This window comes from Carlito syrichta, unplaced genomic scaffold (assembly GCF_000164805.1).
Source record: "Carlito syrichta isolate Samal-C Ts95f unplaced genomic scaffold, Tarsius_syrichta-2.0.1 Scaffold308794, whole genome shotgun sequence".
Taxonomy (NCBI): Eukaryota; Metazoa; Chordata; class Mammalia; order Primates; family Tarsiidae; genus Carlito; species Carlito syrichta.
The window spans coordinates 81,269-97,089 of record NW_007252890.1 but is presented as its reverse complement, the minus strand read 5'-3'; the positions used below and the strand labels follow the sequence as shown (position 1 = coordinate 97,089).

Here is a 15,821-nt window from a genome sequence, read left to right as displayed (position 1 = left end):
TAAGCAGCAGAAGAAAAGGAAAAAAGAACAACGTTCTTCACAAGAGTACAGGAAAAAGAGTAAAATACACATGAACCAACCCCAAACCCAAAAGAAAAACAAAGAGAAACAACAACAACAACTCTATAAGAACATTATGATAGGGACCGACTCTCACATTTCAATAATTAGCCTGAATGTGAATGGACTAAATGCACCACTGAAAAGACATAGAATGGCAAAATGGATAAAATATCTCCAGGCAACAATATATTGTGTTTTAAATCAGTTCTACAATTTAACAGACACGTCTTAGTTTTAGCAGAGTTGAACTTGTCAATCTTTTCAAAATTTCCCCCAAACGTTTCTTTTCTCATATAAGAAACCTTGTAAGTCAGGATGGCATGTTGAGCTCACAGAGTTAATTTCTTGGTGTCGCCTCATCACCAGGCACTGATTCCTTTAGGGCTGCATTTTAACATCAGGGTCTGGTTCTCATGTTTGAAATATGTTTAACCTCTGTATGCAGGTTTTCACTGTGAATAGTGGGTGAGGCAGGCTCCTTATCTAACGCAGTTCAGATGTTTGCTTTTTTCACTTTTAATTCCTTTATAGAATATTGCTGCCATGTAACTTCAGTTTTTGCATGTATTTAATAAATTTAGTTCCTTGTTGGTGTCTTTAACATGTTTTGGCTGGACATGAGTAGACTGAGAAATAGGGTATGAAGAAGCAATCAGAGGTTAGTTGAAGGTTTGTGGTTGGTTAAGGCTAAATGAGTATTCCCTTCTAAGTGAGACATGCTTTTGAGTTAGATTTTTGTTTTCTTACATAGTATCCTGGGGCATTCCAGCCATTTTGGTCTAATTGTCTCTTATTTCTTTAACATTCTACAGAGGGACTGCTTTTTCTTTCATTTTTCAAATATATGGCAAGTAGAGTCTCAAATCTGTCACGCTGCTCCCTGATCCTAACTCTTATAGGGCTGGCAGTAAAATCCTAAATGTCCAGTTCCTCTCCCATGTTCCCTAACTCCAACTTCTAATTCACAACATTATCAACTATTTGTCCCTTATTTTACATTTTAAAGAGACACAGAATTTTAATAGTTTACTTTTTTTTTTTTTAAACAGAGCAATGGATGGCGTGTTTTTAAAGATTTGTTTTCAAGTTGTGAACATTTCACAAGAGGAAAACGGTTTAATCCCCTAATACTCTACTATAAAGTTATCTAATTGTCTATCCTCCTTTTATTATCCTAGGCACAGATACCTTATCAGAATGGCTTTGGGTTAAGGTTGTCTTTGGAAACTTCATAGGGTGATGTGGCCTTAGTTACTCTTCTACCTTTTTGTGGCCTTGAGCTTCAGAACTGCCTGGCAATGACTCAGGATGCCCACAGTGTTCGTGTCTCCTAGATCATTTAGTGAATATGAACCTGGGTATGGAGCGGAGCCTCTTAGGAGCCACTGAATGCCCTGGGACTGAGAGAACTCTCTTGGCATATTTTATGTTTTAAAAAGCTAACCCTTTGGGACATTGAGATTTTTCTCTCCCCAACCCCAGTTTTCATTTCTTGCAGATACTTTGGTTGTCTCCCAATTGGATGTTGGTAATTAGAGGAAAAGGCAGAAATAATTCTTGTCCTCTGGATTTTTTCATGCTTTTGAAGGGAGAAAAATGACCCCCCAAAACAAGAAAATCCCTCCCCAGCAAGATGGCACAAGAACCTGCAAATTAAAATGTACCTGTGGTACACGGAGCACAGTGCAGTCTCCTGGGAAGGTGATTATTGAGCATTTCAGTGTAAGAATGGGAGAACCTCCAGTGTGGTAGATGGCCTGACTTGACACTTAAGTCACACATGCCTGTGTTTCAGTTAGTACAACTTCTTCCTGGTTTGTCCTCTTGAAAAGAGTTGTTCATTTTTTAGTCCCTTATTTTTAATTAATTCAATAAAACTTTTAAAGATAAGGTAAAATATTTCCAAAGAGGCACAAAAGAAGTGGATCTTAAGAATACATATATGTAGTTTTATATTTATGTTTTAGTTTTCTTTCCCTGAGCATGTGTAATAACTTTTTGAGGTCTGTTGTTTTAGGTGATTTCAAATGAAATTCCAGAGTTTTTCATACTATCAGGGAAAAGACATAGGGTAATATCTCTCTTCTGTTATATCTGCATAAAATGCATACAACTCCACACAAAAACACACAGTAGTTTAATTGAATTATAAAAATTCACCAAAGCATCACTTTGTGTTTGTTGCAGGGTGAAAATTTTATTATAGTAGATAAATCTGTTCTATTTTCTGTTACCTGTATTTGGCAGATTAATGCTACATCCTGTGGGACAACCTTACCCAATCATTGTGGCTAGGGTTTCCAATACTGTATTGAATGGAAGTGGAGTGGTAAAAGCAGGTATGCTGACTTGTCTCAGATCTTAGGGGGAAAGTTTTTTGTACGAGGGGACCCAAAATACCCTAGAATTTATTTATTTATTAAAAAATTGAGTTTATTCTCACATGTTTAAACTTTAGTCACCTTCAAAGTACTCTCCATTTGATGCAATACACCTATTGAGACAATTTTTTCCACTGCTTAAAACAGTTTTTGAACTTGTCAATTTTGATGCCTTTTAGTGTTTCTAACAATTTTGTTTCACCTCTTCTGCATTGGCAAGACGTTTCTCTTTGAGGACCTTTTCATCCAGGGAAACAGAAAAAAAAGTTTCTCAGGGTGAGATCAGGTGAGTAGGGAGGGTAGGGCATAGGGGTCATGCTGTTTTTGGTCAGAAACCACGCCCAGACTGGAGTGCAGTTAGTACTATGTGGGCAAGTCTGCTCATAAAATGGACAGATGCATTGAATGAACAACAACAACAACAAAACCAAAAACTCACCAGAACTGAATGCAGCCTCTCACAATGCTAGCTGGTACACTGATCTGATGGGTTCCTAGAACACTTACCTAGTAGGGGATACCCGTACCACTAGGCGTCTGCCCTCCAAAAAACACTTCTGAGTTTTTCGGACCCCCCTTGTACTTAATTGATTATTATGTTAGAGTTGGTTTTTTATATATGGCCTTTTGAATACAGTAGCTTCCTTTTAGTCCTAATTTATTGTTTTTTTTTTTAAATCTTGAATGGACCTTAATAATTTGCCAAATGCTTTTTTTTTTGCATCAATTGAGATACTTGTGATATTGCAGTCATTTTGCTAATGTCATGTATTACGTTGATTGATTTTGACATATTATTTTTGAATTTCAGCCTGTTTTTTTTTTTTGAGTCAGAGTCTCATTCTGTTGCCCAGGCTGGAGTGCAGTGGCATGCTTACGGCCATGGCAGCCTTGACCTGCTGGACTCAGGTGATCCTTCCACCTCAGCCTTCCAAGTAGCTGGAACTACAGGCATGTGCCACCATGCCCAGCTAATTTTTTGATTTATGGTAGAGAGGAGATCTTGCCAAGTTGCCCAGGCCGATCTGGAACCCATGAGCTCAGGCAATCCTCTCATCACAGCCTCCTAAAGTGCTGGGATTATAGGCGTGAGTCATCATGCCCGGCTTCTTTTTATCTTATAGTATCTTTGTCTATCTTTGTTGTCAGTGTAATTTTGGCCACATAAAATGAGTGTAAAGGTGTTTATTTCTCCATATTTTGGGAAAGAGTTTGAGAAGAGCTGGTATTCTTTTAATGTTTGGTAGATTTTAGCAGCAAAACTATTTGGTTTTGGACTTTTATTTGTTGGAGGTTTTGATTACTATATCAATCTACAACTGTAGGTCTGTTCAGATTTTCTAATTCTTCTTGACTCAGTCTTGGTACATTGTGTATTTTTAGACATTAGTTCACCTCAGCAATGTTATCCAATTTGCTAGTGTACCCTTAAGGACTTTAAACTAAGGTTTGAGGCATAGATTTCCCTTAATTCTACTGTTATCATGTATGTATTCTGCTATTTTTTTTTTTTGAGTTGGAGTCTCACTTGGTCGCCCAGACTGGAGTGCAGTGGCCGCTCCTGGCCACCGTGGCCTCGACCTGCTGGGCTCCGACGATCCTTCTGCCTCAGCCTTTCGAGTAGCCGGAATTACAGGCATGCGCTACCACGCCCGGCTGATTTTTTGATTTATTGTAGAGATGAGGTCTTGCTGCACAGGCGGGTCTCGAACCCACGGGCTCAGGCAATCCACTCACCTCAGCCTCCCAAAGGCGTGGGATTACAGGCTGAGCCACTGAGCCTGGCTTCCGCTATTTTTTTTTTCCCAAGCTGGAATCTCACTCCATCACCCAAGCTGGAATAGAGTGGCAAGCTCACGGCTACCCCAGTCGACCTGCTGGGCTACGGCAATCATTCTGCCTAGCCTTCCGTTTAGCTGGAATTATAGGTGTGTGCTACCATGTCTGGCTAATTTTTTTGATTTATTGTAGAGATGAGGTCTCGCCAAGTTGCTCAGGCTGATCTCACACTCGTGGGTTTAGGCGATACTCTCCGCTTGGCCTCCCAAAGTGCTGAGATTACAGGCTTGAGGCACCATGCCTGGCCGGTATTCTGCTTTTTTTGGATGTGGTAGTGTAGGGTAAGGAGTAGCATTTTATTGACCAATGATTTAATCTTATTTTAGTTTTATGACTTGTAAGTACTTTTCTGTTCTTACCCCTCTTTTTTATTAAGGCAAGAGGTTAGAGGGGGCTAGAATTAGGCATTTCCAGTATGTCAGGAGGTACGGTTTTGGTAAAATCTCCACTGATTAGGCTTTTGAGAAATAGTTCCTCTTTAAGGCAGGACTGTTAAAAGAAGAGAATTCTTTGGGCATATTTGAAAATAGCTACTTTTCATTTCTTGCTGGAAGCATGAACCACTTTTCCTGAATTCTCTACTGTGAGAGCCTTAAAGAGTTTTTAGAGAGAAAACTCATAAATTTGTGGGGACTTCTGAGACTAGGCATCTTGGAGATTGTAGGTCTTAAACTTCAGCAACTTAACAATTACAGTTTAGGTTTTCATACTCAGCAACTGCTCCTCACAGGTGTTTTGTAGGAATTTCTGATCATGTCAGTTATTCTTTGGATGTGCCCCTCCATCCCTCTGATTTTGAGATGGTGGTTTCCCCTGTGAACTTAATTCTCTGATGGGTCTCAGAAAGTTGTTCAGTTCAATTTATTTGCCTTTTTTTTTTTTGAGTTGGAGTCTCACTCTTGTCACCCAGGCTGGAGTGCAGTGGCACGCTCACAGCCACCGCAGCCTCGACCTGCTGGGCTCAGGCAATCCTTCCACCTCAGCCTTCCAAGTAGCTGGAACTACAGACACATGCCACCAGGCCCACTCATTTTTGTGATTTATTGTAGAGACGAGGCCTCACCAAGTTGCCCAGACTGGTCTCGAACCCCTGGACTCTGGCAATTCTCTCGCCTCAGCTTCCCAAAGTGCTGGAATTACAGGCTGAGTCACTGCACCCGGCCTTGCTTGCGTTTCACTTTTGTGGTTGTGAGAATGTTCCTTTCTATGCCCTTGCCTGTGAGACTGGACTAAGCAATTAATTTTTAAAAATCTGTTTCATGAAACATAGTCACAAAAGAATGAATAAAACATTTGTCGTAAGTGTTAGTAATAATAATAGAAACATCTTGGAATTTTCATCAAGTTTTACAATTGGGCCTGGGGCAGTCATAAGTTTCCTGTTGGTCACCTCCCAGACTCATTTCCATCTTGCCTTTTAGGTGATCAGTGTCCTGATTCTTTGGCTGTTTTTCATATTTTTTACCATCTTATATTTCTGTTGTTGTTTTAGTTTTGCCTCCTTTGAACTTAATAAATGAGTATTAATGAAATTAAAATGAAAAGGTAGATCAATTGGTTTCCTTGCCTTGGTATGTTTTACACGTGCTAGGGTCAGAGGCTGTGTGCCATCCCACATCACTCATCCAGTGCAGTGCTTATAATATTTGGACTTTTTTATTTTTATTTTTTGAGTTGGAGTCTCACTCTGTTGCCCAGACTGGAGTGTAGTGGCCGCTCCCAGCCACCGCAGCCTCGACCTGCTGGGCTCCGGCGATCCTTCTGCCTCAGCCTTCCAAGTAGCTGGAACTACAGGCGTGCGCCACCACGCCCGGCTGATTTTTTGATTTATTGTAGAGATGAGGTCTCACTAAGTTGCCCAGATGGGTCTCGAACCCGCAGGCTCAAGCAATCCACTCACCTCAGTCTCCCAAAGGCGCAGGATTACAGGCTGAGCCACCAAGCCCGGCTATATTTGAACTTTTTAAAGTTTATTTTTGCTCTTGTAGAAAAATACTATTCCTATCCTTTTATGTCAGTCTGCAAGTATAAATGCACAATAAATTTTCTGGATATTCATGAAAAATTACTGTACTGTAGATTGTGGTAGAATTCAAATTACAGAAAGTAGCAATGGAGTATATCCATTGGCTCCTCCTTCATTCTTGCATAACTGTTTGCTGTGGACATCACTACTTGGAATTCTCTAATTGGCTAATTTTTTTTTCTTCTAATAGATGTCAAATATTATCTACATGATATTTTATTTGGTTGTTTTGTTTCCATGTTATCCATGGAAATGGATCATCTGTCACATACTTTTATCTGTTAATTGTTTTTTGCTCATTTTCTCATTTTTTATTCATTTTTACTCAGCACACTCATTTTTTTTATAGTGCATGTGAATTAGGAAAAACTCCTTAATTGTGTTTTTCCCTCTACTCTCTCACTATAACAATCATCAACACAGAAGAGAACTTCTGTGACCAAATGTGGGGGTTTCTCCCCACCACCAAGCAGCACACACCAGCTGGATGTCATCTAATTCGATTCAGATACTTTTTACCTGGAGATGGTGTCAGATTCCACAGGGTGAGGGCTCAGTCCCCAAAGACTGCCTCTCCCCCAGACACCAGTGGCAAGGCCAGGCCTCTGGAGTTTCTGACCGACCAGCTTCAAGTTGGGGTTCCCACAGCCCCTCTCTTTGCATTTGATTAATTTGCTGCAGCAACTCAGAGAACTCAGGGAAATATGTTTACCAGTTTGTTAAGAAGGATATTTAAAGGATACAGATGAAGACTTGTGTAGGGTGACATATGGGGCAAGATGCTTCCATTGCCACCCTCCAGGATCCTCCATGTGTTCAGCTATCCAGAAGTTCTTCGAACCCAGACTTCTGGGTTTTTATGGAAACTTCATGACCTATTCCGCCAAGATGTAAGATAGGACCTTCTCTAGGAAGAGTCCTAAGACCCACAATCAGAAGACAGAGAAGATTGGAGTCCTGCCTTGGGCAGGTGAAAGTAGGGCATGAGAAAGTCAGAGAGAGTCTGTTCCTAAGACCTGCCCCAGACGCCTGACACACAACATTGCAACAAAAGACTGTAACAGAGGCTATAGGGTTAGGAGCTGGGAACTGTGGATGAAAGCCAATATCTATATCAACATCACAACATATGTTATAGATTTTTATTTTACTATGTTTTTGTCTTTTAAATCCCCTAATTTTGATATATTTAAATTTATTGGTCTTAGTATTGCTTAATTTTTTTCTTATATAAAAAACCTGCCTATTTTGTCAAAACAATTGGTCTGTGACAGCTGCACATGTTCTAGTTCTGTTTTTCACATTTGAATGTACAATAAATAATTTTCTATGGAATAGAGAGCAATTCAGTTCGTGTTTTCAAATAACCAGTTATATTTGCCCCATGTTTTTAAGTGCTTGAGATTTCCTTCACTTTTCTGCAGTACCTCCACTGTCATTAGTCAACTTTCCACATAAGTTCCAGCTCACTAAAGTCTCTTTTCCTTTCCTTTAGCCTATTTGTTTATCTCTCTGCTTATACCATGCTGCCTATACTATATTATGAATGTTATATTTGAAATCCTTGATGGATGTTAGACAAGCCATCCTGCTGTTGTGCAAAAGGGACTTTGACAATTGTTAGACATTTATTATTTTTACAGGTTTTTGAAAAGTAATTTTTTTTTTTTTTTAGTTGGAGTCTCACTCTGTTGCCCAGACTGGAGTGCAGTGGCCGCTCCCGGCCACCGCAGCCTCAACCTGCCAGGCTCCGGCGATCCTTCCGCCTCAGCCTTCCTAACAGCCGGAATTATAGGCATGCACTACCATGCCTGGCTGATTTTTTTTTTTTTGATTTATTGTAGAGATGAGGTCTCGCTGCCCAGGCGGGTCTCAAACCCGCGGGCTCAGGCAATCCACTCACCTCAGCCTCCCAAAGGCGTGGGATTACAGGCTGAGCCACCGAGCTCGGCGAAAAGTAGTTTTTATTGACCACTAAACAGTCTGTTTCGTGGACTTATGGAATATTATAGGGATATCATTTGTAAGAGGTGACCTCTAGATGACATTGAGTTCTTTCCAAGAAAACATATATCATCTTTCCATTTATTCCATTCTGCTTTGACATTTCCCAATATAAATTTAAAAATTATTCATTTAAATTATTAAATATTATTAGGCTTATTTACTTGATTAAATTTGGTCTGGAGTAAACCATTTGCAAGCTTCCAAGTGTTCTCTTTTAGTGTAACCACATGGAATGAGCTCATTTCTCAATTAACAAGTTGTGACAACATACATGAAATATTGTCTACCAAGGAAGCTTATTTAAATACTCAGTGCTCAGAGTGTTTTATTGAGGCTGATCACCTAGTAACCACTGTGAGAAGAGAACCAGATAATAGTCTTTCAGAAGAAAAATAGGAGTTCAGCAAATGTCATATTGTTTAGAAAAACTAGCCACAATGAGTCACTTAGGTTTTTGAGATGCCTCCCAAAACCTAAGTTTCCTGATACCAGCATAGGTCAGACTTTGTGAGCAGGCATTTCTAAGCATAAGTAGACTCAGAACTGGCAGTATTTACTCTTTTTTTTTTTTTTGGAGTTGGAGTCTTACTCTGTCACCCAGTGGAATGCAGTGGCATGCTCATGGCCACTGCAGCCTTGACCTGTTGGGCTCAGGTGATCCTTCCACCTCAGCCTTCCAAGTAGCTAGAACTACAGGCACGTGCCACCATGCCCGGCTAATATTTTTATTTAGTGTAGAGATGAGATCTCACCAAATTTCCCAGACTGGTCTTGAACCTGTGGGCTCAGGCAATCCTCTCACCTCGGCCTTCCAAAGTGCTGGGATTATAGGCAAAGCCACTGCACCCAACCTCAGTCTTTACTCTTTTATGCACACCATGTAGTAGGACTTTGTAGTGACGGGTACTGGAGATATATTCTACAAAGAAACATTATGGGTGACTTAGCAAATTTTACTCCCTGGACCCATCAACAACAAGGATGTTCCTACTCTGCTATTGCCTTTCTGAATAGTTCAATTTTAACATAAGAACTGCTGTGTGTGAGGAAGTAAGTGTGGACAGAGATGAACAGTACTGATGACCAAGCCGTGGCATAAATGTTTACCACAATTTGAACATCGTATGAGTTGACTGTAGATATCCAGTGCTTATAGTCTTACCCATCCTCCTCTACAAAAATATGGAATGTTTTAGGACTCAGTTGCCTTTGAGGATGTGGCTGTGAACTTCACTCAGGAAGAATGGGCTTTGCTGAATCCTTCCCAGAAGAATCTGTATAGAGATGTGATGCAGGAAACCTTCAGCAATCTGGCTTCTATAGGTAAATATAACCATGTTTCTTAGTCAGAGAATAAACGTTTTATGGTTTTTAATGCTGTTCCATGATTTGAAATGTGGAAAGGGACTCCTTTGGTAAATCAATCAGGCATGGTGCCAGTGTAAAATGAGTGTTGTGTCTTACTCTGTTTTTTGTTATTATAACAGAATATCTGACATTGGGTAATTTACAAAGAAAAGAGTTTTATTTTGGTTCATGATTCCAGAAAGTCAAAGATTGGCCAGTTTCATCTGGTGAGGGCCAAGTGCTACTTCAACTCATAGAGAAGTGGTATGTACAAATAGATTACATGGTAAGAGAAGAAGAGCCAGTCTAGAAGCTAAACTTGCTTTTATAGCAATCTATTCTCTGGTAACAAATTCAGTCTTGCAAGGGTGATAATACATGCCCTGGCAAGGGAAGGCATTAATCCATTAATGACGATCCATGTCCATAACCCAAAACCTTCCACAGGGCCTCACCTCCTAACACTGCCATATTTTTGACCAACTTGCAACATTAATTTTGGTGGGTAAAAACCATATTCCCTCCATAGCACCTAGAATTTAGTAATTTTTCTATAATTTCCAGTAATTTGTATTCTTTATGGATCTACATTTTAGGAAGCAAAGGAGAAGACCAAAGCATTGAAGATCAGTATAAAAATTCTTGGAGAAATCTAACGTAAGTTTCACTCACAAGGGGAATTAACACCCTTTGGGCAATCTTAACATGTCATAATATTTCAAAAACAAGTAAACAAAATACATTGTCACAATTTTAATTATTCTTTGAAAGTTTCTACCACATATATATACTTCAATGTAACATAAATGTTTGATGTTGGCAAAATAGCTCACTTGGAAACAGTTCTGTCTTAGTCTTTTTACATTACTACAAAGGAATACCTGAGGCTGGAAAATTTATAATGAAATTAGATTTATTTGGCTCATGGTTCTCCGGACTGTACAAGTAGCATGACACTAGCATCTGCTTCTGGTGAGGGTTTCAGAGAGCTTCCAGTCATGGCAGAAGGGGAAGGAGAGCCTATATGTCATGTAATGAGAGAAAGGAGCAAGAGAGAGAGAGAGAAAGAGGTGCCAGATTCTTTTTAACAATCAAGTCTGACAGGAACTAATAGAGTGAGAAGTCATTCATTACTGTAGGGTATCATTCATGATTTGCCTCCATGACCCATATACCTCTCCACTAGCCTCCATTTTCAGGATCACATTTCAACATGAGATTTGGAAGGGACAGATACCCTACCTGTATTAAGTACTAAGGAATTGCATGTGAGAATAATACTGTTTTGATAATAGCTGTAGGCTGGGTGCAATGGCTCCTGCCTATAATCCCAACACTTTGGGAGGCTGAGGTGAGAGGATTGCCTGAGCTCACGGGTTCGAGAACAGCGTGGGCAACTTGGCAAGATCTCATCTCTAACATAAATCAAAAAATTTGCTGGGCATGGTGGCACATGCCTGTAGTTGGAAGGCTGACGTAGAAGGATTGCCTAAGCCCAGTAGGTGGAGGCTTGGTGGCCATGAGCGGGCCACTGCGCTCCAGCCTGTGCGACAGAGTGAGACTCCAACTAAAAAAAAAGATGAAGTAATAATAATATTAATAATTGCTGTGGGGCAGAGAGTGTGTTGCAGACTAATGTGTTCACTTTCAAACAGTTTAGTCATGGCAGAAAACTTTCACTTTTCCTGATTTTGTTAGCAAAAGTTTAAGACCTGTAAGAAAATAAAAGCATTAATATACTTATCATCATTAATTATTGGTTTATCTTTTTTTTTTCAGAAGTCTTATGGTAGAGAGACTGTGTGAAAGTAAAGAAGGTAGTCAATGTGGAGAAATCTTCGGCCAGGTTTCAGGTCTTAGGATGAACAAGAAAATTTCTACTGGATTAAAACCATGTGAATGCAGTGTCTATGAAAAAGTCTCTGTATGTCATTCATCTCTTTGTAGGCACATCATGTATCACTCTGGAAGCAAATCATATGATTGTGAGGCATGTGGAAAGAAGCCATATAAATGTAAACAATATCAGAAAACCTTCACTTTCAAAAGAGTTCAAAGAGACATAGTAATGCATACTGAAAATGGACATAATTGTACTGTATGTGGGAAAATCAAAGATTTTCCCAATTCATTTAGAAGGCACCAAAGAGCTCACACTGGAGAAAAACCCCATGAATGTAAGAAATGTGGGAAAGCATTCAGTTTTTCCTGTTCTCTTAATAGACGTAAAAGGATTCACACTGGAGAAAAATCCTGTGAATGTAGGCAATGTGAGAAAGGTTTCAGATGTTTCAGTTCTCTTTGTAATGATGAAAGAACTCATACTGGAATGAAACCCTATGAATGTAAGGAATGTGGAAAAGCCTTTAGTCGTTCCAATGACCTTCGTGACCATGAAAGAACTCATACTGGAGAGAAACCATATGAATGCAAGGAATGTGGGAAAGCATTCAGTTGGTTCAGGTCCTTTCAAAGACATAAGAATGCCCACAGTGCTGAAAAACCCTATGTGTGTAAGAAATGTGGGAAAGCCTTCAGATCTTCCAGTTCCCTTCAGAATCATGAAAGAACTCATACTGGAGTGAAACCCTATGAATGTGAGGAATGTGGTAAAGCCTTCAGTTGGCTGTATTCCTTGCAAGGACATATAAAAGCTTATGCTGGTGAAAAACACTACGCATGTAAGAAATGCGGTAAGGCCTTTAGATATTTCAATTCCATTCAAAAACATGAAAAAACTCACACTGCACAAAAATCCTATGAATGTAAGAACTGTAAGAAACACTTCAGATGTTTCCGTTTTCTTCAAATACATGAAAGGATTCATACTGGAGAAAAGCCCTATGAGTGTAAAAGATGTGGTAAAAGCTTCAGTCGATATAGTTCCTGTCGAAAACATGAAAAGTCACATGCTGGAGAGAAACTCTGAATGTAAGAAATGTGGCATTTATTTTCCCAGGTTTCTTCAAAGACAATAAAGGAATCAAACAGGAGGAAACTTCTATGACTGTAAAAAATGTGGTAAAGCCTACAGTTTTTTTCCAGTCCTTTTTGAAAACTTGAAAGGACTCACATGGAAGGAAAGGAAAACTTGAAAGGATTCACACAGAATGTAAAGAATGTGTTAAAACCTGTATTTGTTCAGTTGCATTTGTTGGCATAACATAACTCATTCTGGAGAAAAATGAGTATACCAATTGTGGAAATGCCTTTGTTTCTCTTATACTCATTCTAAGACATATAATAACACACACAACACAGGTTGACCTTATACATATATTAATATAAGAATGCACACCGGATTGAAGCCCTAGTAGTTTGGAAAATACAGAAAGTTCTAAATTTTAACATTTACCTTAAAATTCATGTGGTAACTTTCACTGGAAATAAATATTGTAAGTTATATGGAAAACCTATTGCAAGTTAATTATAGTATAATGCTCAAGAAAATTCACAACATACATAAAATTTTATAGGAGGTATAACTAGATTGTATTTATTGGTTGTTCATTTTTAAAGCGGGTCTCTGGACAGTACATGTCAACTTTTGCAAGGAAACATTGAAGTGAGAGTTTTGTAGATACTCTTTAAGCAATCATGTGAGTTTAATATGAAATATATATTTTTAAGCCAGTAAAAAATTTTTTTTCTCTATCCATATTAAAGTGTATTGGATATCTGGTTGAAATAAAATGTATTTCTAATATATATGTAGGTTTAATTTTTATATGGTTTAATTGTTCTGTGATTAATAAGCCATTGAAAAATGAGTCTTTGTTAATTGTTGGCATTCTCTTTTGGCCCCTTAGATGGCAGGATTTGTATATCCTCACCCATTATACAAATATTCCATCCTTTGTATGACAAAAATTACATTTTTTGGTGTTAAAAAGTATTTTCTTTGCTAATAAAAGAACTTAATATTAATGAGTTTTGGGGGAATAAGTACATATTTGAAGATGTTTAGGTATTGATTCCATTTCCTTAGGTCTTTTTTAGTTTCTTCTTTCTCCTTTTATGGATTTTAGTAGATTGTGTCTAGGAATTGGTCTAATTGATCTAGGCTGTCGTTTATGAACATGAAATTTATAATATTCTTTTATTATACTTTTAATATTTACAGGATCAGAAATGATGGCCTCTCTTTTATTTTTGATATTTGTAATTTACATCTTTCTCTTGCTAGTCTGGCTTGTTTACCATTTCTATTGATCTTTTCAAAGAAACATCTTATTTTTCAATAATTTTTTTCTGCTGATTTCCTGTTTTCAATTTCATTGGTTTTTGGTCTAATTTGTATTTTATTTCTTCTGACTGATTTGATTTATGTTACACTTCTTTCTCTGAGGTCTTAAAGTGAAGATTATATCATTGATTTCATATTTTTTGTTGTTTTTAATTAGACATCCAGTGCTATGAATTTGTAGCATTGATTTTGCTACATCTCACAAATATTGATAGGCATATTTTCATTTTAATCTACTTAAAATATTAATTAAATTTGCACAGAACATAATTTTACTCTTTGAGTTGCAATGTGACTGTGAGTTTTAATTACATGAGTCCAGTGATTTCTCATGTAAATTATTGGCATGTTGTTTATTTTACTTGTACCTTTTTGAAAATCCTTGTTAGGTACTAATTCTAATTTTATTCTAATTTTATTTCTCTGCACATACCTTAAGTGATGTACATTTCAGAATTCTAAAGAGTATGAAGAACTCTATTTGTGTTAGAAAGACTTATTTCAGAAACAATCCAGTGAGACACACTTGCTTTGCTGCCATTTTCTCAGAAGACCTCAGTATTTCCTGTTTCTTCCATGTGAGTCCACCTGCCTACATTGGAGACTTGTTTTTTTCTAATATATTCCTTTAGTCCTATACATTTCTGATGACCACTGCTTTTGCTGTGTCTCACAAATGTTGGTATGTTGTGTTTTCATTGTCTTTCAGTTCAATGTATTTTTGGTTTTTCTAGAGACTTTCTCTTTACATTTCTAAGAGTTGGAGATGTTTCTGTCGTCTTTATGTTACTGGTTTCTAGTCTGATTCCATGATAGTCAGAGAACACACTATGTTTAATCTGATTTTTAAAATTTACTTAAGTTTGTTTTATGGCCCGGAGATGGTCAGTCTTGGTTTATGTGTCATGGGCACTTGAAAAGAATGAATATTCTGATATTGTTGAATAAATTGTTCTAAATATGTCAACTAGAACCTTTTAGTTGGTGATGATGTTTAATTGTTCTACTTTTTTTTGCATATTTGCTGCTGAAATGTACTTAGTTCTTTTTTTAGAGAGAAATTTCAGTCTCCAACTATAATTGTGTATTTGTCAAATTGTCTATTTTTCCTTTCAACTTCTTTCAGTTTCTGTTGCAAAATTTTCAGCTTTGTTGGTTGGTGCATACACATTTTGAATTGCTATGCCTTCTGGATGGATTAAGCAGTTTATCTTTTTTTAAAAAAAACTTATTTTGTTCTTGTTGCTGTTGTTGAGAGAGGCTCTCATTCTGTCACCCAGGCTGGAGTGCAATGGCACGATCCTGGCTCATTGCAGCCTTGACCTCCTGGGCTCAAGTGATCCTCCCATTTCAGCCACCCTAGTAGCTGAGACTATCGGCACCCACCCCACACTGGCTAATTTTTAAAGTTTTTTTTTGTAGAGATGAGGTCTCACTATGTTGTCCAGGCTGGTCTCAAACTTCTGGGCTCAAGTGATTTTCCTGTCTCAGCTTCCCACAGTGCTGGGATTGCAAGCATGGGCCACTATGCCCAGCCCTCTTTTATCAGTATTTAATTTTCTCTATTTCTCAAGTAATTTTCTTTTCTCTGAAATTTATTTTATCTGATATTACTGTAACTACTAGTGCTTTTCTTGATTAATATTGGCATTTTCCCAAGCTTTTGAGAGGGCATATACATGGTCATATTTATTAATCCACTTAATCTTTGTCTCTAATTGATTATTTTAGGCATTTAAGGTAATTGTTGCTAAGATCTTAGTCTGACATTTTATTTTTTGTTTTCTCAATTTTATTTCTTGATGTTATTAAGGTCATGCTTAGGCCATGTCAGGCTTGAAGGAGGTTCTGAAAAACACTCAAATAGACAATGTGAATAATTACAAGGTACATCCACATTTTTCTATCTTTC

At 38.0% G+C, this 15,821-nt stretch overlaps 1 protein-coding gene across 1 annotated transcript in view; it reads left to right on the top strand.

The window, feature by feature from the left end:
• The window catches only part of LOC103268158 (zinc finger protein 124-like), a 25,141-nt gene extending 12,549 nt beyond the window's left edge, over positions 1-12,592 (top strand). The window contains exons 6-10 of the mRNA XM_021716357.1: positions 9,513-9,639; positions 10,260-10,320; positions 11,611-11,942; positions 12,027-12,126; positions 12,211-12,592. Coding sequence (XP_021572032.1) covers positions 9,513-9,639; positions 10,260-10,320; positions 11,611-11,942; positions 12,027-12,126; positions 12,211-12,592 — 1,002 coding nt within the window. The remainder of the gene's footprint in view (positions 1-9,512; positions 9,640-10,259; positions 10,321-11,610; positions 11,943-12,026; positions 12,127-12,210) is intronic.
• Positions 12,593-15,821: the final 3,229 nt, after the last annotated feature.